The sequence below is a fragment of the Fusarium keratoplasticum genome, chromosome 10, assembly GCF_025433545.1.
Source record: "Fusarium keratoplasticum isolate Fu6.1 chromosome 10, whole genome shotgun sequence".
Taxonomy (NCBI): Eukaryota; Fungi; Ascomycota; class Sordariomycetes; order Hypocreales; family Nectriaceae; genus Fusarium; species Fusarium keratoplasticum.
The window spans coordinates 2,026,792-2,048,019 of NC_070538.1; the positions used below are offsets into that span (position 1 = coordinate 2,026,792).

The 21,228-nt window shown below is 52.6% G+C and overlaps 5 protein-coding genes and 1 pseudogene across 6 annotated transcripts, besides 1 other annotated feature; 2 read left to right on the forward strand and 4 right to left on the reverse strand.

Annotated features, from left to right (window-relative positions):
• Positions 1-4,263: 4,263 nt before the first annotated feature.
• NCS57_01250400 lies at positions 4,264-5,292 on the reverse strand (annotated as a pseudogene). Its single transcript has 4 exons — positions 5,157-5,292; positions 4,762-5,103; positions 4,647-4,712; positions 4,264-4,592 (listed from the first exon to the last, which is right to left on the reverse strand).
• Positions 4,264-5,292: a sequence feature.
• A 579-nt stretch (positions 5,293-5,871) lies between these two features.
• NCS57_01250500 (uncharacterized protein) lies at positions 5,872-7,140 on the reverse strand (the record flags this gene model as incomplete). Its single annotated transcript, XM_053062177.1, has 4 exons — positions 5,872-6,317; positions 6,366-6,461; positions 6,517-6,846; positions 6,906-7,140. 4 exons carry the CDS (start codon positions 7,138-7,140, stop codon positions 5,872-5,874), a joined length of 1,107 nt encoding a protein of 368 aa, XP_052908705.1.
• A 3,213-nt stretch (positions 7,141-10,353) lies between these two features.
• NCS57_01250600 (uncharacterized protein) lies at positions 10,354-11,322 on the reverse strand (the record flags this gene model as incomplete). Its single annotated transcript, XM_053062178.1, has 4 exons — positions 11,241-11,322; positions 10,849-11,178; positions 10,732-10,803; positions 10,354-10,685 (listed from the first exon to the last, which is right to left on the reverse strand). Exons 1-4 carry the CDS (start codon positions 11,302-11,304, stop codon positions 10,354-10,356), a joined length of 798 nt encoding a protein of 265 aa, XP_052908706.1. The 5' UTR covers positions 11,305-11,322.
• Positions 11,323-12,308: 986 nt separating this feature from the next.
• On the forward strand, positions 12,309-12,773 carry NCS57_01250700 (uncharacterized protein; the record flags this gene model as incomplete). Its single annotated transcript, XM_053062179.1, has 1 exon — positions 12,309-12,773. The coding sequence occupies one exon, from the start codon at positions 12,309-12,311 to the stop codon at positions 12,771-12,773; it is 465 nt and encodes a 154-aa protein (XP_052908707.1).
• Positions 12,774-13,565: 792 nt separating this feature from the next.
• Positions 13,566-14,444, forward strand: NCS57_01250800 (uncharacterized protein; the record flags this gene model as incomplete). Its single annotated transcript, XM_053062180.1, has 1 exon — positions 13,566-14,444. The coding sequence occupies one exon, from the start codon at positions 13,566-13,568 to the stop codon at positions 14,442-14,444; it is 879 nt and encodes a 292-aa protein (XP_052908708.1).
• A 2,712-nt stretch (positions 14,445-17,156) lies between these two features.
• NCS57_01250900 (uncharacterized protein) lies at positions 17,157-19,502 on the reverse strand (the record flags this gene model as incomplete). The annotated part of the gene is made up of 1 exon (XM_053062181.1): positions 17,157-19,502. One exon carries the CDS (start codon positions 19,500-19,502, stop codon positions 17,157-17,159), a length of 2,346 nt encoding a protein of 781 aa, XP_052908709.1.
• Positions 19,503-21,228: the final 1,726 nt, after the last annotated feature.

A 21,228-nucleotide genomic window follows, 5' to 3' on the forward strand; every position in this document is an offset into this window, starting at 1 on the left:
CGAGATGGAGCTCCACAGGGTTGGTTGGCTTTGACGTAACAGAGATCGAGGGTAGCTGTGTCGACGGGTGTCGACGGATATCTCGGTGGTCGAAGCAGCGGAGTGGCGTAATTTGGTATGACAAAAGTCAGGAAAAAGAAGAAACGGCCTTGAACACGACAGCGGGAGGACGATTAAGCCTCAAAGTCAAACTGGACAGCAGATGGCACGGGGAACAATGGGCGATGGCAGCCAGAGGCATGGCCATCCATCTCGCATTAGGGCTGTATCTGCTCTACCACAGACAGGCAGCGTCCGCCAGTCGAGACCCGTTGTGGCCTAGACAGCTCGGCCAAGCTCTCTAGGGCCTTGTCGTCGAGGTAGGAACGCGGATGGAGAATGGCACGGAGAGCAGAAGGTGGCGACGAATCAATGGCGTTGGAGAAGGGAGCAGCTGGGCAGTTGGACGCGGCGACGGGCCAGCGGGCCTGTTGTGCTGTGCTATGCATTTCCAATGGGTGGCCGATAATGGGCGTCGATGGTGGGTGTGTGTCTGTCTGATGGAGGTGTGAAGGCAGAGATGATGTGTGTGGAGTTTGTGGAGAAACCTGGTGAGCAAAGCCCACGGTGCCCGCCGCATGCCTGAGGATCTTGGGGTTGGTCAGCCCGCGCCTTCCCCCGTCTGTAGCCCGTTGATGCAGAAAGTGCAGTGGAGACCTTGCTGAAGGAGTGGGCAGGTGGCGCAGGCCCACTGGAATGGCCCTGGAATGGCCTCCTCTGAGCAACCAGCGGCACGTAAAACAGATCCCCTGGAGAGCACTGACTCTGTTGAAGAAGCACTGACTCTTTACTGCTGACATTGAGTGGTCCCTGGCTTCATCTCATTATCTCATTACTCAAAGCTCCTGATCCGCCTTCTCTTTGCCGTCATAGTGCCAGGAACGGCGCCCTCCTTACGGCCCTATTCTTACGTTGCATGTCGTCGTTGGCCCCTGAGCTGGCCAGCCAGGAGCTTCATCTCCTACCAAGCTTTTCCTTTAACTGTCAGACTCGGCACTGGATGCCGTCGATTCAATGACAAATGCCCCGAGAAACTCGGCCGCGAGACAGTTGACAGCAATGATCTTCGCCCTCCCGAGACAGAGCTATCGATTTTAATTAAAATTCGTCTTGTGTAGGCCTCGGTATAAGTCGCAACTTCGGAATCGGCATCCCTCGAGTTTTGCTCTTCATCTTCACGTGGGTGCCTGTTGCTCACCTCCCTCCCTTTTCCCAATTTCCCCAGAGCCAAGCCCATCGTGACCCTCCCCCAGCTTTTTTCCCTCTCAGCTCGACAGCGCCCGCTGCAGAAAAGGAGCATCCAATTGACCGCGTTGTCTTGGTCTTTCCCATGTCTTTGCTTGGCGCGGGGTTTTTCTTCGCCACGACAGCTCTTGGCCAGCCACGCCCAGCCCATGGGACCCCTGCTGTATGACGGGGCTTGGCATCTGGGGGAAAAGGAAAAAGAGCGAGAGGAAAAGGCACGGGTAGAGAGGGGCGATGGGGACGGCAGATGGAGAGGATCCGGGGAATATTCAGCAAAGGTCAGCAGTTGATGGAGGCGTCTTGCCTTGTCCTGTTCAACACCATCTCTCTCGTATCCAGACGATATGCTTTTCTCACCGCTTCCTGATAAGCTTCACTGACCTCACAGGCCGTACACAGCATCTCCTTTTCATCATCCAGAAGCACGCGGACCTATGATCCGTCAGCGCTCACAAAGCCCAAGTGGAACCTTTCTTCAGCGTCTTGCCCCCCTCCGCCAAGCAGTTCCACGACTCAACTTGCCGCCTTGTTCCCTCTTAAACCCGTGTCGAAGTCAAAGCGCTCAAGCCGTGGCTGTCCAACCCCAGACGCCAACTGCGCTGTTGTCGTTAGGGCTTGCGTCGTCTTCTTCGCCGGAGCTTGTGGTAGCAATCGCCGGCGCGCCTCATCACACGCCGTCTCTCGTCCTGGCGCGATGGAACATGTGGTAGAAGAAGCGGCTCCGGTGGTATATCCAGATTGCCTCTTAGAACCAGGCCCCTTTCTCTTTGCGGGCGGCTCTGCTTACGGGATCGACTGCCGCCTCTTCCGTAACTCGAGTCCACGTTTGGCGCCGTCACTGAAACCCTGCGGCTTGATTGATACTGCGACAAATGAAGTGTCCATCGAGGTTTCAGTCCATCTTTATCGACCATGTTCGCGCCGTCGTCTTGGCCACGTGTGTTGACCGCAAATCATTTCCCACGAGGGCTACTTTACTCTGGATGCCACGCGGGAGACCGGGCTCACGATGCCACCAGTATCGTGTCACATCTCTTGGGGCGGTCTGCTCCTCTGCCTTGCACCGATAGACGCCACATACGCAGCGGAAACGACCTGAGACCGTCACTCTCTTGAGCGGTGTTATATGCCACGTTTGTTGGATGCAGGATGCAACGGTCTGGGCTTGGTCGACGGCCCTTGAAGGTTTTTGGCTTATGCATATCTGGTACATGCATCCATTACAGATGCTGCTGCTGCCGAGCACAAAAAGCCATGGTGGTGCCATGTCGATGCACACTGACGGCACAGTCACCCAATCTTGGGCCTCGCTTCTGCAACACCAGGCCCATGGGAAGCGTCATGATGCCAGCTTCCCCAGCTTCTCGTGATGCCACTCGTTCGACTATCTCGACGCCGAGTGATCAGATCCCATTGTGAACCCAGAAAATCTCGCAAACCCCAGATTTTCCCCGGGCCTGGGCGATTCTGGGGTAAAGACGGAGAGATCTGGGGTATTCTTGGTCTGCTGAGTAGCCATCTCTGCTCACGATGGACAAGCTGCGACTCGATGGAATAAGAACCGCGGCTCTTGGCAGATGGAATGATTGCGAATTCTCGTCCCAGCGAATCCTCATCGTCGGGCCACACCAGCCAGTTTAGTACCCGGCCCCGCGGACTTCCATCACCACCACCAAGGCATCGCCAATGGCGTCGTCACTTGGCGCATCCTTCAGCACCTGGAAATGGAGGGTAGCCCGAGTGGTCGGGTTTCTGTTAGCCCGCGCCCACACTCTGAAGCTAACTGTGCTGTACAGTGAATCTTGATAATTGACCCAACATCATCTGAGACAAGAGAACAAAGGAGAACTAGCTGGTCAAGAGCCATTGGCCACTTTTCTAAGCTCGAGTCCGACACCATTTGCTATCCCGGACTGATTGTTGCCACAGCTAATCCCCGCCGCCAACGAAGTCATCACCAACCCCGCGCCAGACCTTCGCTCTTGGCAATGGCACCATGGCTTCAACAGAGTCATCGTCGCCGCACGTGCCATTGTCTAGATCCTGATAATTATCCATCCCATGCCCTGTCCCTTTCCCCTAGTCCTTGCAGGGCAGGGGAAACTACGCCCGAGTTGTCTGAACGAGAGCTCGGTCCTCCTAGCATAAACCGTCTGCCTGGAAACAGGGTCCCCTGACACCTTGGCGAACCTAGATTGTCGAAAACCACGGCTGCATCGACAATCTTGGACCCTGTACCGTTAATATTTGTCAGATCCCGACGGCGTATCCGAGCGGCGTATTGTCTCCTGTCGCGTGATCTTTTGAGATGCCTGTTGTGTTGTATTACAGAATACGAGCTACGCTCATGCTCAGATGGGCCAGTCATTGACTGAGAGTTCAGAGTATCATTCCAACGCCCCTCTTCTAGGTTATCGAGGTCGGACTATCAAACAACCAAGATAGAGCCAGTCACACTAAAACCATAGCAAGACCAGCCCCAGACCCCTTGCTGTGCCTTGTCGAGCCGTTTCGTACGCTAACCTGGTAGCCCCTGAATAGCTTCAGATTGAGCGCAAAGTCCGGCGCTCCGCCCCCAAGGTCTCACCGGCTTAGCCTCAGTTGGGAGTCGTTTTCCGGAGCTATTCCCGGGAATTAATCGACTGAACATGATGGTCTGGTTCTAGAACGAGCTTGGGGGATGGGGGTCGTTGATGCTATTTGTTGGAGATAGGCCAAGACGGTTCCCTCATGCTGGACACGAGTCAATGTCGAGTCGAGCTGTCACTTCTCGCAACAGCCAGCTGGCCTATGGAAGAGTCTTCTCCCCTAGCTCGTTCCTGGGCTTGGGCTTGTCAACGTTATTTCGCGGCCGGGCATATGGCTGGCGTCTTACCTCGACCGTACCTTGCAGACGCATCTCAAGTTTGACTCGAGAGATAGCCCCCAACCCTATCTATCCGAGCTTTCATTCCCCGGCTGGTGTCTTGTATTATTCACCTCGGTCGGCATCTCCTGAGCAGGCACTTCATTCGCCGGCATCTCAGCTTCAACGGCCGTGTCGGGTAAAGAAGAGCCTGGAGCTATTGGCGCTGACCCTTCTAGCTCATACGTGGGACGAGGAACGCAGTCTGAGGGTAGCTGTGCCTTGTAATCGACTTCTGGCTTTTCTGAGCTGCCACCCTCGACGTGGGCAAGTTTCGACTCCTTGGGCTGCTTCTGTCGTCGCTTCCACCACCAGACGCCGAAGAAGGCGGCGCATGCGAGGAAGACAAAGGATGGAATGACTGATCCAACGATGATGGGTATGTTGGCATTTGAAGAGTTGTCTGGTTCTCAGTTAGTTCGCCATTATTCATTGGAAGGTGATGTATTAGACATACCATTTGAGTCAGAGCCTGTGTCAGCCGTCTGAGTGACCTTGAGGGTGCGTGTCACCGTAAAAAAGTCTTGTTCACGATGAGCTCTTATCCCAGAGACTTGGTGATCTCAACATACTACTCAAAGAAGCCGTCGCCGCTCCTGTCTTAGTGCCCAAAACGACCGTGATAACCCCTCCCGTGTAATCTGTCAAGACCGTGGTCGCGCACCCGGCACACGAAGTTGTCTGTATGACGTTATTGTTGGGTGCTATGGTGGATGCGCTCTCAGCGTCTTTGCACTTGTCGAGAAACTGCTTGAACTCGTTTTGGATGTCGGCGTTTACGGTGTCTCTGGTTGAATCGCTGTTTTCTTTTACGCAGTCTATGCAGATGTTGTAAACCTGCATGAAGGAACCGTTCTCGGCACATAGTCTATCGGTCTTGTCTCCATCCGAGAGACCAATCTTGTATGCATTGTCTAGATTCATGGATCAGCTGCCGGGTAGTTATAGTCAGAGAGAGGTGCCGTACTGCAGTCATCGTAGCATACTGCAGGAGTTGTGTCTCGTCGAAGATGAAGATGTCCAATAGGGTTACTCTGCACAGAGACTTGAGGCTGGAACATGGACTTCCATGTCCGTCCTGCATATTGGAGTAGAAAATCCATCTTCAATCGTATAAGTGATGTTTGGAGATGTCAAGCAACCAAAGTAAGGATATAAGAGGGAAATGCAAAGAGGCAAAAGATGACTATTTTTCGGCTCGTCGGTAATCCCCTCCCTTTTACTTATTGTAAGCATCCTCTTCAAAGATTGTCGATCGCAAGGCCAAGTTTTCCAACAAAAAACACCGCCTTGATCATCTCCAACCAGCAACACAGCCTGTGCGATTTATTCAGTGGCGTCGATGATCTCGTACAGTACCGCCACTGAACGGAGAGTCCAAACATCCAGCAAAAGACGTCTCTTTTTGAAAGGATTCGCCCGAGTTCCTAGCGCTGATGTCGATCAGCCTTGTGGGCACGCTTGACGTTATGGTTGTCGATCATTGAGGCTTGAACGTGACCCTTTTTTGGCAACGTTGTAAAATGGGAGAGTGCAACGTGAGAAACCTTGGGCTTGGCGAATTATGTATTGTAAATGACATTTCTGGGGTATCAAGGCTGATGTGCTTGGGTTTCAGACTGTAAGAGCACGTGTAAAAGAATAACAAGCATCGCCAACCCGCCGCTCTCTCAACCTCAACTTTACTTGGAAGCGCCTGCTGTGTCGTTGCCTCCATTCCCTACATTTCTTTCGTCCGGCTTGCTCTCCGCGCCCTTGCTTTCTTCCGTCTTAACCTGATCCTCGCCCCCCTCAGCTCTTCTCTCCCCCAGCTTCTTGTCTGTCGGCATCTCATGAGCAGCAACCTCGTTTGCAGCCATCTCAGCCCCGTCCGGAGGAATCGGATCTGGAATGAAGGGTGTTGAACCCTCCAACTCGTACGTGGGTCGAGATATGCAATCCGAGTGTAGCTGGGCCTTTTCCACCTTGGGTTCTTCGTCCGGTTCGATCTGGGCTTCTTGATCCTTTATCCTTTCTCTCTTCTTGTACCATCGAAAGCCGAGGAATATGAGGACGATGAGGAGTACGACCGAGGGGGCGACGGGGCCAACGATGGTGGCAATGTCAGGACCAGGTGGACTGTCTGGCTCTGGAATCAGGTTAGTACATGCTGAGAAGGGATAACGTGCATACACACCGTTGCGATCTGTCCCTGAAGTGGCAGTCGACGATGCTTGCCCAGTTTCGTGATACGTAACCGTCTGCTTGACTGTTACATACCTGAAGACCGACTCTTGTCCCACTGTTAGCCCTGGCCCAAGCAACGCGAGGAAGACCCTGTAGCTTACTGTCAAGAAGCGACGATGTTGGCACCGTCTTGGTACCCAAAACTATCATGACGGTAGATCCTCTGTAATCCTCCAAGGCCGTCGTGATGCATTCATCACAAGCCGTGGTTCCGTCACCGATCCCTCCACTCGCATCTGCATCCCCTCCTTCGCAATAGGCGACGAATTGGGCGAATTTGGGCTCCAGGTAACTATTTATGTCCTGACTGGAGCCTTCGGAATTTTCCTCGATGCATGATCTGCAGGCCTGGTATAAGCCCATAAACGAGCCTCCAGAAGCGCACAGCTTGTCGGATTTCCCGATCGACAAGGCGACCTTGTAAGCGCCATCTATACAGAAATGACCGTCAATCATGTTCTTACGCCGATTATAAGGCTTTCAGACTCACCGCAGTCATCGAAGCACACCGCCGGTGCAGTGTCTCGGCGAAGGAGGCCCGAAGGAGCATTCTTCCAAACCGGCGAAACTCCCTGAAGTGCTCGTCGGATCGGCCATAGTCGAGATTCCATATTCAAGCCAATTCCAAAAAGAAGAAGACAAATATACCTTGAACAAAAAGGTCTTTCCTGTCGGACGTGGTAGATGGGGGGGAACGCGAAGGAAAAAGGCTGCCGCCGACGCATCTTCTGTTTTTAAACAACCGAGCAGCCAACAGGCGATTGCAGACATACCCTGGTACTGGTATCCTGCAAGTCGCTCCCATCTGGTGTTGTACAGCCCAATCGCTTTTCAGCTGAATCCTACGCAGCCTGATTTGAGCCTCTCCTGAGATGGCGGGGGAAACCGCAGGGATATCAAGATAAAGCATGCTTCATCTAATACAAGGCCCAAAGGGCGCATACTGGTAAGTTAAAGAGGTTTAGAAAGTACTAATCTCGAACATGAGAGCTTAGCCGTGATCTCATTTGCGACTTTCTTATCGTACTTGTTGTGGTTGTCTCACAACGGTATTCAGCCTTGTGGCAGGGGCGCAGCGCTTGCATATGCACGGCGGGGAGCCTCGAGTGGGCACATGTTGCTCGTGTCTGCCCTGGCCTTTTGTCAAGCTTGGACCGAAGGTGGCATGACTTGATAAGCTTGAGTGTAATACGCTGCCAATTTCAGGCATAGGTTAATTCGGTCCATGCCCAGTAGAGCCAGTATTCCTTTGGTTTTGGGTGGCATCGCCCTTTTGACTTGGGGGTTGCCTCGGCCACAGACAACAGATTTTTCGGATTGCCTAATAAACAAATAGATAGCTCATTGCTGCTAAATATACTTTGCTCAAGGCTGGAGACATACCAAGGGCTGGGCGCCTGTAATCGGTTGAGAAATGTGCTTGACACTCCATATCAATCTTTGCCAACTGAGAACTATGGTGGTTGAGCTATTACAATCTCCAACTGATGCCTTCTCTCATACCCAAAATTTACTCTGAATCCTGGACTGGATCAAGAGAACCTCCAACCCATGAAATCCCCATCGCCTCAAGTTGATCGTTGTATTATTGTCCACGAACCCATTCGACAACACAAAACTATGCTTACCCAAACCACATGTGGCATCATTTTCCCAACAGGAATCAATGCCAGCCTAGGTCATCCCGCCCATTGGACAAAAAGTTGCGTCGAGGTTTGATACAAAGGCACCATTCCAGTGTGTCGAATTGCCTGACTTCCAGTCTCCCCTCGTTTCCGCGTATTGCTGGCTTTTGCGTCTCAAATGTGACCCCCTCAAAGAAGATATGTTTCCCTGTGCGACGAATATATATGTTGCCCCTTGCATCAAGTGAGATCGGTTCAGTGAGCCAGTCTAGACGGACCTATCCCACAGAATCGCGATGGCCGTCGGCAAACTCGACAAGCAGACCGGTGAGGGTTTGGTACCAACGGCTATTGACAACCCCATCGATACAGGGGTAAACTTTGGATGCATCTTTCATGGAGCATGATGTATACCAATACTTCCATTTGTCGATGTTCCTGAGTGACGGCAGCAAGCGGGACGCTGGTTGAGTTAGCAGAGCGTCTTGAGGAGCAGGAAAGGGGTGATTGCTGTCTCCTTCGAAAGCAATGAACTGGAGATTGGATATCTTCATCGTATGCTCTAGTTCATTAATAAAGACACGGCATGGCTTGGGAGGCACTGTAACAAGGCGTTGGATGTTGAAAGCCCCAGCTTCGGATGTCCCAAAAGCAAGAGTTCGCCCTTTGTCAGTGTAAAACTATGAAGGATGGCTGTTAGTCATGCGCGACAACAGGGAGAGCTTTGTGGTCGTACCAATATTCCAGTCGCCCCGGGGAAGGGGGGTCTCCTGTTAGGTCTATGGTATTTCCTGTTAATTATATATACCTCGGAGATTTGTTCGCCCTGGTGCAAAGGCATGAAGGCCAAAGACAACTCGGCGGGGTCAGTCATGTCTTCCAAGCCCGGCACTATAGGCAGACTCGGCTGGTTCAACCCTTGATCCCATCTATGGGAAAAGACGGTTAGAAGATTCCCCCGATGATCGAGTGCCATAGAGTAGCCGACGATATCGGGCGAGTTGCACTCGAAGCAGCGCATTCGAACATTAAGATCCTGTTTTACACGCGGTTCCTGCATTGTGCCAAGGTCGATGATTGTGGGAGGATTTGCCATTGGAATCTTCCAGTAAATTATGTGTAGACAGCCGCCGGCCGTTGTTGGAAGATCAGGTTTGAGATACCACCAAGCACCTGGTATGGCAGGATAGTTGCGACACCATGCTTCTCGCTGATGGGGGTAGACTGGGAACATCTGCAGAATCCCCGATGAATCAGCCGCGACAAAGCAATCTTTTGCCCCATCAAGTACCGGCAACCGGCATATAAACTGAGACTTGTCTGAAGCATTCCTCGAAGAGTTTAGCGGGGCGCTGATGCCTCTGGGCGATGACTGTATCTTCTGGATGTAGTGTCGACCATCAACCTTGATGAAAGAGACGTACGTAGGACGACTTGGGTCATAAGAAAACCGATATAGGCCTAGAGGGGACACCTTTTCTCGCCCCAGTGCTACAGTGATTGCAGTCTCCCGGACAAGGTAACTGGCAATCATCCACCAGACCTCACAGGGGAGCTGTCGTGGTCAGCTTTCATGGTAGAGCAGCTTACTGGATAGAAGTTCCCCAAGATAACGAGCCCTGCGTCTCTAGTAGCTAGCTGAAGGCGTAAATCCGCGTAGGTTTTCATCAACATTCCTCGGGTAGAGATCCAAGGAAGCGCTGCGTCGGTAACATTGAAGATGCAAACACCTTCCAACCCGCTCGTTCCTCCAGCAAAAGACTTCGGGGGCACACGTGTGAGGTTTGTTCGCTGTCTTGATACTGTATTGGCTTCTGACTTTGTGGAAGACAAACTCCTCGGAGAAGCAGTCTTTAGAGAGATCAAGAGATACCCAGATGCCCCAGTCAGCCGAAGTATCGGGCGTCCATAGCAAGCACTTACACGCGACGATCTTCTCGCCTTCAACAAAGCCGAATTTGCACAACATGCATTGTGGAATACACCAAGAGAGTGTGAAATCAATCGGCTTATCGGATTCATCATGAGCCATGGCAAGACGGAATGTAGACACGACAGGGGTAGGCTTGGTCTGGAGGATCTCACGAAACGAGGATGATGGAGGAAAGAAATGGGAATTAAAAAGAAGCCGGAGATGAAGTTTTAACCTCCAACACCAACGCAGCACAGGCAAAGAGACGCCCAGCATCCATTCTCATGTTCAATTGGCTACCTTGCCAACCCAGGTGGCTCCGGCACGGTTGGATGCAGCCGTCATCAAACATCGTCACGCCAGACAAACAGAATCCTGCGGTTGGCATGGATCCAGTCTCTCTACCCCATTCTTCGTCTACCTTCAGCCGATAGCTCGTAAGCGGGTGCCTCATTGGCTGGCATCTCGCCATAAGAATACGAATGAGCCTGGCCTTGGTCGACAGGCAATGTTGTAACTACTTGTCCGGGGCTGGGTCGAGGAATACACTCCGAATGTAGCTGAGGCTTGTCAAAATGGACCGACTCCTGGATATCTTGAGGACTTGAAGGAGGTTTGGGTGTCCTCTTGCGCCGTCTGTACCACCAGAGGCCAACGCCTGCGAGGATCAACACGGCCACGACTGAGCCGACAATGGGCCCGGCAATCCAGGCCTGGTTCCGGCCTGAGCTGTCTGGACAAGGGTCAGATAGTGTACGGAAGAAGCGTTGTCAACATACCCTTTGCCTCTGAAGCGTTGCTCGAAGTTGGTAGATCCAATCCATCTAACTCGCCCGTTACTGAAGGAGCATCTACTCCAGTTAGTCAAAGACAAGGAGCGAGAATCCAATACTTACTATTTGAAGTGACAGCTGGCGCATTTCTCGAAGTCGAATCATCCGCATGATTAGTGCTCGCCGCCTCTGTAGCAGAACTTTGCTCATCCTCCGCGGCAGTAGCCAAAGTGGCAGAAGCTGTACCCATAGTCGCCCAGTTCGTCAACGATGTAAAGCTGGCGCAATAGTCGACGAACCGTCCCAGCTTTGGCTCGATGTATTTTCTGGCATTGTCCGAGTTGGTCTCATCCTCGATACAATTTGCGCAGGTCTGATACAAATCGTAAAAACCGTTGTCTTCGCACAACGCTTCAGTCCGTCCAGCCAAGCGTGCATACTGATATGCATACTCTGCGTTATCATTCGAATTAGTAATTCCAATACAAACAGTCCAGTGAGGATCTTCGGCCTACCGCAGTAATAACATTGCAGTGGAGTACTTTGCCGACGGACCAGCGTCAATATGTCGCCAGCCATGACTTCTCGAGACGCCAATACCCGCAGCCAAACAATTTGAAAAGAAAGGCAATGCAAACAAAACAAAAACGCTGGCACCCGGGGGTCTTGGACGTTTTTGACTATCGCTCTGGCGTGTCAGGGATGCAAAAATGCCAAGACTGCAAGCTGTTCAGCTGAGAGTTGAGCGCGATCCTGATTTGCTGCATGCCTCGGCAATGTGAAGGGGTGATGAAACGGAAGCTATTAACCGACACTGCATGTTTAGAGCTTAATCTAACTGTTGTTTCTTTGGGGGGAGTTAGATGAGGCATGTTACAAGTCTGTCAAGAAATAGCTGTCAGACAGGCTATGCAGTATATACATCAAACCCACAGATTTTAGGCTGTAGGATTCTTCGCATAGATATCATGTCGCTTCATAGAGTGAATCAATCTGGGAACTATCGAAGCCTTTGGCGTTGACCCTAGCTGAGAACTGGGATCTTCAGGTGAAGATGCAAGCCATGTCACGCGCGAATTTCTTGAAAGATTGCCAATGACCCAATTGGTCTTCCTTATCACCTCTCTGTTTTCTCTGTCTATGTGTGGCTTGCTGGCGCCTTTCTTTTCAAAGAACATGGCTTCTTTGCGCTGCAAGTCCTGATGTTTGCTCGATCAAGACCAGCCCTCCAAGCACTACTTCACCGAGGGACGTTGCCTATTGTGCAGTGAAGTCAGAAACACCATGAAATATCAAGGCATCAGTCACTGTCCCAGTATATCTAGTGACTGCTGTTTGATGTGCCTAGCGAGGCCTTCACATCCTGCCTACCTTTTCCTCACCATTCACTCTCAACTCGGAGGATTCTACTCTTTGTACTCAAAAGATCAGCAAGAAGACGACATGACAGCAATAAACTCTCCGAAACACCTACCTCCCAGCGGGGATCATGACATTGGTCCACGGGAATCCACCCTGGCTACCTTGATCACATCACCACAATTGTCTTGGAGATACATCCATCGCCGACATCCATCTACAACATGTCTCGCAGAAACAACCGCCGGGCACGTTCCGCAAAGCCCACAAGCCGTACCACTGAGAGCCAGTTGGCAATCCCAAAGTCCGCCAAACAAATCAAGAAGCAGAAACGTCGCGATCGCCGCGAAGCAAAGCGGAACCAGGCGCGAAACCGTATGCGAGAGCCAACTGTTGACAGCGACGGTGACATAGACGCTATTTCCGAGTCTGACGCAGAGTCTGAGCAAGATATCTCGCACCGAAACACCAGCCAGGAGAAGATGGATCTCGACCGACCTGGACCATTTGATCTCCAGAGACTCCGCACGGCCGTCACGTCCATTATCAAAGAGTGCGTTGAGGAGTTTGGCATGGGGAGCAAGATGAACGACTACATGGACTGGCAGCCAGAACCGCCTAGACCTGTGTATCTGGTGCTGTGGAGCGAGATGCCATGTTATCCGGATGGAAAAGTCCGCAGACATTGAAAGGGACTGCAGGCCTTCAAGACCTGAAGCGTGCGCTGACCATGAGGGTCAGTTTGTGAGTTGTTGAATATGAGAGATGATCTGAGATTGATATTTGATGTATTTGGATCTTGAGGGAGGAAAAAGTGGTGGGTGATTGGGATCTTTGTGGTTGACGAGAGTTGGCGTTTTGTGTTGTTGGACAGGAGAGCTATACCGGTGCCAGCTCCCGGAGTACGATACCGCCCCTAGTTTGTTACCTGATGATTGGGCATTTGGATTAGTACATTGTATACGAAGAGAACTAATTTATTCAATGAGCTCATAAACTAAGTGCTGCGTTCGCCGCTTGAATCAGCTGCTCATGGGTGAGTTCAAACATACCTTGAATCCGTGTCGCGGGAAGAACGTATCAACGATAGTACGAAAATAAATACACTTGAATGACCTTAGGGCAAAGATTTGTACTTCTCCCCAATTTAGAAGATATTATTTGGTAAACATGCAAAGGTGAGAGGTTGGCTCAGCGAGGAGGCATACAATGGAACAGAGAAGGTAGTTGCCATCTGCCACTCCTTCCCTCGACAACATCAACCATCTCAAGAACCACGTGCAAGTGCACCTAGGTAAACATGATCCTCAGACCTCTTGCTCGGCCAGTCAATCTAGCATCCTACAATTCTCCTATAACTCATCACCACCAAAACCAGCCCTACACCGACTCTCCTCATCAGCTGTCGCCAGCAATGGATGCTCCCATTTAGCAGTTTCACTTTTTTTCTCCCCTCTCCCGAATTTGGCTACATTACAATCATGACGAGTAGATTCTCCTATGGTGTCTCAGGAACGTGCGGTTACTCTGGAAGCTACGGCTACAGTTACGGAGCCCTTACCTCACAGCAGGCCGCCCACTCCCGCGAGGCATCAAGGCACTCGGCCTTGTCTCATCCTTCTTACCCACCGTCGGTACGCTCAAGAAAGAGAACTTCGACCGACGAGCAGCATCCTCGGGTCGAGCCGTCTTCGCATGCCCACGCCCGCGAGTCTTCTGCTGTTGGGAGGAGGTCCTCGGTCGAGGACGAAGGTACACACGGTCATCGCAGAAGACACAACGAAGTCAGACACTCCGAGGAGGCTCGCAGGCGATCTATTGATCACCAGAAACACTGCCATCACCCACATCAAGCACACCTTTGCGTCCCTGATCCTCATCATCTGCATCATGCGCACCACACTCCTCATTGTCACCATTTGCACCAGCGGTACGATCCACAGACAAAGCAGTTCCAGTACTCCAGCAGCGTTCCCAAAGATATCAAGTTTCCCGGGCTAGTCCAAAGCAAGGTGGTGGCGGTCAAATCGAAGAACAACGACATGTCCTGGCACCGGATCAGCCAGAGTATGGGGTTGGCCAAGGCGAGGGAGCACGACCGACTTGAAGAGAAGATCCCTAATCCTACAGTGCTCAAGGTGAAGAAGAAGAAGAAATGGAAGTGGTGGTGGGGTAAGAAGAAGGAGAAGGATCCTGTCGAGCCAGAGCATCATGATGTCTACAACGTGCCAAAGAACAAGGAACCTGAGATGACGGTTCGACCAGAATCAAGACCCGGTATGCTAGAGTGGCTCGGCGGCGAGTCTCTACCCGTTCAATCACCAAAGGCTTTGAAGGAACTATTCGAGCGGGAATACTGAGTAGATGGACTTGGTACTAGATCAGCACCGGCTGGGTCATCGGTTGTTACGGGCAGGGACAATGAATGTTGTTGAAGGATGACCACTCTTTCTTGTTTACCCAGAGCAATATCCATTTCACTACAGAGTAGGTCAAGTATTTTACTCCTATTAACCTGAATATGCCCTCCTTTCTCGTTGCCTACACTCCTCTCTCTGAGACGGGAACGGCGAGTGAGCAGTGTGAAACCATTGGCACGGTATAAACGGCACCGTCTACCTTATCATCAAGAAACTAGTTGACTAAGGATTAGTCTCATTATTATGAATTGAATCATCCCCTATCTATGCTCGTCGGGTATCAAAGGTACAACCTGAGAATGCTGAACCACCATGATGGGTTCAGTCGGCTCAACCCTTTCCCACAAGATGATGACCACCCTCGATAAGTGAGATAAAAAGCAAAACAAACATGGTGTAGAACCCAAGACTCAGCCCTCTGGTTGATGGTGACATCACAGGCTTGCACACATGGCTTTTCCCCCTCCCCTCCTTTCAAACGGCTGAACGCCAATGCGGATAACCTCACATTTCAACGCTGGGTGGCGTAAACTTACGGTGAACAGTCAACAAGACTTTGGTTTCTCAAGAGAACAAGTAAAAAAAGAGCAGAGCCTCAATAATTTCCGCTTTTGATTTGATCGACGATGGGAAAATGTAGAATGTGCACATGCAGCCCGGGTCGGTTTCCCCGTGGCCCCGGGTCTCACAGCATCTTAGGTTGTCAAATGTGAAGCTGGCGCCGGCGCTTTTGTGATTTCCCACAAGATGCATGGTCGTTGCCTATGGGCGCATGACGTCCCGCGTCGTGAAGATCCCCCACGGTGTGTGTGGTTTCTCTGACATGTGGCTCCCGCGGAAACTTTGATGGCATGGGATGATAAATCTGGGGTATTGAGTGATGGCTTGAAACACCTTGTTTCTGTAGCACGCCGTATCCGGAGCCGTCTAGATAGCTGCTCTAGCTAGGGATATCCATGTATTCTCATCACCCCATGGCTCGAGTATCATGTCTTCTTGCCTACGCATAAATATACATCTTTACTGTCGTCATCTGCCGTGTCACTCTCTGCACTTTTCAACACCATCTTTAGAGTGACTCACCCCCTTCCCGAAATCACAAAAATGCAACAAATCCTCCCACAGCCTTGCTTACTTACATCCCCGTCCCCCCCCCCTTCATATCACACTAGGCAATTGTATTTCCGGCTCAAAGTGCATTCAGCCCAAAATGATATGCAAGTGTCTCCTGAACATTATTTTGGAATTTGCAAAATGGCTTGTGGCATGATGATGTCGCCTTCTTACGCGATGAGAAAATCACAAGAACAGAAGAGAGAGAGGACTATGGATCCATACGGGCGGCAACGCAACACACACACCCCCCCCCCCGGCAAAAGAGAAGCCGCGAAAACACACAATAACAATAAGAGCTCCAGTTAAAACGAAACAAAATCACAGTCACATGCCCGGCTGCAGAGGACCTAACCTTTCCCGCAGGACCCACGGCTGCTGCACACTCCCCCCTACCCTTCTGGCGAACCGAGGACCCTCCAAGATGGTCTCTCGAGTACCGGTACTTCCCAAGGATCTCACACACACTCTCTCTCCGACCCCCCGCTGGTGGATCCCCGCGTGAAAGGCTCGTCCCGAAGCCCCCCCTCCCCTCCAAGAAAGGACGAGACGACACCCTCCACAACGGGCACGTTTTTTCTCAAGGCCCCCCCCCCGCCGCTCGACGGGAGCTAACGCTCGCTCTTTTAGCGGTTCAAGTGGAGAAATAGTTCGAGACGAAGCGCATGGCAATCACAACCCGAGGGGAGATCGATCCCGGGGAGGGGGGAACGGGACTCGACGGACAAGGTCGGCCAACTTCCATTCTGGACATCCGTCCATCCATGGCATGGCATGGTCTTTAGACGGATCCTGCCCACGGCGCCACTCTGACCGTCCCGTCATATGTGACAGCTGCTTCTCATTCAACGACGTGATGGGTACTATAAAGACCGCCTGCCTGCAGCTAAGCAATGGGGACATGTCGGGTATGGCTGGCTATAAAGAACCCCCCCCTAGTATTGATCTGATCAGTTCAGTTCAGTGGATGAACGTATCCGCAGCCCATCCATCGTCCAGCCCGGCCCAGCCCAGACCAGTCCACTTCAGTCTCCAGTCGAGCAGGTGTTCCCAGCGCCAAAATCCATATCATTTATTTTCCTCGTCACATCCTATATGGAACAAAACAGACAGCACACGAATCCAATCCTCTGAGCCCCCGTTCAGAGGGGCGGAAACAAATTGAGCCCTTGGGGTATCAGGTTTTGCACCCACGACGCCTTGCCTTTCGCACACACAAAAATATCGACCAAAAAAATACAAAAAAGATCCATCCCTAAATCCCATAAAAAACGCTTCAAGAAAGAAAAGTCGTTGACACCCTAGGCTCGACCCAGGTCCTGTTGCGACCAGTCTGGTTCTGGTTCCGGTCTGGTTCCGCATAACGTATCCATGGCTCTCCTCCTCTGCCATCCATCCCCAACTAACCATGGCCACAGCCCCCATCTTTTAACAGACAAGCAGATCAATAAAAACAAGATAAAAGAAGCGAAAACAAACAACAAAAACACAAACCACCCGGTGCCAGTAGCAGCATGTGGCGACATCGCCGACCCAACATCAGTGTGGGTGCCACCCTTCTGATGGTGAGCCGACTCCACTGCCCACGTCCGATGTCCTCCTCGACTGCTGGCTTGTCCTGAATTTTGACTGATAATCTGAGCTCTCACTCGTTGCTCGATTCGAGTCTCGCCGCTCGCCAATCCACCAATAGTGCAACACATCGCGTTGCCACCGCAGAAGGTCGCGAATCTTGAGTCCTTGGCTGGTGGTAAAAGTCACGTAGAGCAGCAGCGCCTTCAGAGGTGACAGCCTGAGCTGATGCAGAAGCCACCGATTGACAAAGTCCGTCTTGCCACCTTCGTTGTGCGCAATGATGAGCCGGTCGATGGAATACTCCTTTGACGCGAGCTGCATCCGTGCTCGCTTGCTCGGGTCGCTGTCTGGCAGCTTGGCTGCAGCCTTCAGCGCTCCACCAGCCGTTGTCGGCACTTCCCCCAAGAGATGCTCCGGCTGGCTTAGCAGCACCGAGAATCTGGCATGGGCGAGGCTGTGGGTAGACTCGTCCTCAGAATCAAGGTCGATGTCCTCGTACCCTTGTTGAGGGTACAGAAGATAAGCCACTTGTGACGACAGGTGCTTCTGCATTACCCCTTTCTCCTCGCACAGTTGCCGGAGCTGCGTCACCTTATCCTGTAGCTTGGACACGCTATCGGTCATTCGCTCTTGGTCCGCTGGGAAGTCGGCCAAGAATTCCTTCTCGGCTATCGTCAACTCCATGTTTGCCGTAGTTTTCATCTTCAGCTCCTTCTCGTGCTCTCCCTTCAGGAACAATAGTTCATCGAGGTCCTCCTTGGCATTTTGAAGATCGCCCACAGCCGACATGAGCTCTTGGAACAGTGGGTGAGGGTCATCCGTAGGACCATTGGGAGAAATGCCCCTGAGCAACTCTGGCGTGTCCTGCTTTGGTTCAGGTTCGTTAGGTGGCCGTATGGATATGGTATTGCCCACCGCGAGCAAGCTGAAGAAGTTGGTTTCCAATTTGTTGAGTTCTTCCTCTTCTTCGTCCAGAGTCATTTCTTGATCCTCGTAATCACGCTCCAAGGCCTGATATTCGGTCCTCAAGCGCTGCATCTCTGCCAGACGACGATCAACACGATCAACACTGCCACGCAACGTCGGAAGTGAACCATTTGGATCGACAAGCACAGGCCGTATGACAGCCATGAAGGCATTGTCAGCCTGATCTCTGGCACCCCGCAACTCTTTGAGCCTTTTTCTTTTTCTCGACATCTGAGACTTGATATCATTTAATTTGGCCCTTTGATCTTTGAGCTTGGTCCAGAGTAGCTCCACTGCATCCTCCGGGGGTGCAGATGCCTTGGAGACATTGCTTTTGCTGGCATCATTCACCTCTGGTACAGGATCAACCCGCGTGTCAGTACCGGACCAACGCCGCGGAGTACGGCTCCTTTCGTATTGAGAGATCCATGTCGTGATCCGGTTGGTCATGGACGCCTTGCGGCGGATCACTCCTGGGGCTCCTGGGGTAACAAGAGGCGCTGAGGGAGGCAGAGGTGGAAATTGTCGGGTTCCAGAGGGTTCAATATGCTCTAGCTCTGACCCGGCATCGAGGGAAGACCCCGACCATGATTCCGAGCCCAAATCAGATGCAGAGTCCGAGTCAGAATGAGCAGTCCGATCAACAGGGTTGGGGCTCCGACCCCTCGACGGACTACCGTCAGCCAGCTCGATGGATCTTTCGTGGGGCGTCGAAGTATGTGCCAGGGATTTCGTTGCCGAAGCCCCGGAGTCTCCCGGCGTCGAGGCGGCCGGTGACCGAGGAGGCGGTGACGGCGGAGCGGGGCCCGGAAGCGTAGCTTGCTGGGGCCGAAACGGATCGAAGAGTTGTCGAAAAGACGGCAGCGACGTGGACAGGAATGTCGGACGAAGGGACTCGTGGCTCTTTGATACTGGCGGAAGGGAATGTTGACGAACAGGACGAGATGTTAGTTTCTGCGAAGACGATCGGGACAAGGAAGTTGGTGGGCGATGTGGTGTTGGTGAAACCGAGGCCGTGGGCGCTGGAGTGGAACGCGACACGACAGCGTCTTCCGGCTTGGTGATTGGGAAGCTAGCGGGCTGGAAGCTGGAGAGTGAAGCAACACTGTCGAGTGGCATGGAGTATCCAGATACGGATGTGCTTCTGGAGGATGGCAACGATGGCAACGGAGCATCTTGGACCGAGTCATGAGCCTCGCCCTCGACCCGGACCCGGGTTCGAGGATACGCATCAGTCCCAGGCAAAGGCACAGGACGGGGCGAGGATTGAGCGTAATGGGGATGAGGACCTTGGAAGGGTTTCGTGAAGCTCTGGTGGATATCGCGTACCAACGCAGCATCCATGGACGATGATCAAGATGGCTATGGCAAGGGAGAAGACCTCATGGGGGCGGCTCGTCCATACCTATCCCAAGGTGGCATCGATAGATGGGTGATGACGAGAGTGTGATGGATGGATGGAGCTGGAGCTGGAACTGGGAGCCGAGGAGGCAAGAGGCGGGCGATCAAAAGTCGAGGCAATGAATGACAGTGCGGCTCTGCAGCTTTGCGGGGATGAAAAGAGAGAGAAGGAAGGGAGCAGGCTCAACTTTCCGAGTTTGGGAGCTGGAGATTTGACAGCTGGAGCTCCGACGCGAGATCGTCCAATTTCCAGGCAGGCTAGGTGGCCCTCCGTTACTTTTTCCCCTTCTCTCCCTTCACTAATCGAATCGCCGGAGAGGACGGGAGAGACGAGATAACGGTGACACTAAGGGAGGGCCCGTGTCTGGGGGGACCGGCCACTAACGTAGTAGATCCTAGCGAAGTGCTAGCCCTGTTTTCGGGGAAGCTTGCCCCGGTTCCTGGATGGCCTGCTCTGATTCACCGAGGAGCAACACAATCAACAGCTTAGACCCCAAGTTTATTCATGGACAATCTCCTGCCTATCAAGTGGAAACATGGCGTCTCATGTGAGAGGGCCAAGCCATGACACCTCCGAGATACTGTGTGAGGTGGACGCAAGCCTGCCGGGCTGCATAAATAGCCCGTCAAGCCCACTGGAGGTCATCCCTGGCCTGCTCTGGCCAAGGAGCGGCACGGGCATGCATCCAAGCAGTTTGATGGCCAACGGTCCCCCGTCGATGCCGCCGAAAACGGGGCTGCGGGACCCCCTCCTCCGGGGCACCACTCCTCCTCGGAGCTGGAGCCATGAATAGGTAGGTCCACTTCACCGACTCGGCCGCTTCGTGCTTCGACTCGTCCACCGTCATCTCGAGATGACTCTTGAGGCTCTGTGGCTGCGATTTGAGGCCCACGAGGCCTGCAGCTGCCGTGGACTGTGTAGCGTTATCACTGGAAGGAAGCTGGACAAGCTGGAGCAGCCACCGTACGAGCTTTGACTGGTGCCTCTCCCGCACTGTGCTAATTTTTGACCACTCATCTTGCTCCATCCCAGAGCCTCGTCGACGTTGTAACTCTACATGGTCACCTAACAGCTTCAAGCTGCACGCGTTCCCGATGCCTCAAAATCGCTCACTCCCCTCCACTTCGCCTTGGTCCAATCACTCTGCTCCTCTGTGTGTTTCGTCCATGTCTTCCCGCGCGCTGGCTCCATCTGGAGGGGCGTGTGCCTTCACCCGTCGGTCCCTCTCTTCGGAGCGTCCCCAGATGGGCGCCAGTGTGTGGTGTTCTCCAGCGAGCGCCGGGTTTATCTCAACCTTGGCTGGTTTTACTTCTCTCGCTTCCTCCTTCTCTGGTTCTCCCACAGAGAATGGCTAGAAGTCGTCATGCGAGCCTGCATGTTGACTCCTCAGTCCCCTCCCTGAGTCCACCTCCTCCACTTCTTCTATCCCCACTTGTCCCCCGTTCTATTACTCGCTGGGTGATGCGCGACATAAGAGATGCTGGGCTGCATTGTAAAAAGCAACTGATAAGCTACGGCTGCCGCTCTGCTGTGCACTCTTCTCTCGGCCGTCCGGTTTTGTCCCTCTGTCTCGTCCGATAACCTCCTCGGGCTGGCGGGACTCGTGAGACTTGTTCTGGCTGGAGCCCGTTGACTTCAGTCTACATCACAGCCGTCTGTCTTCTTGAC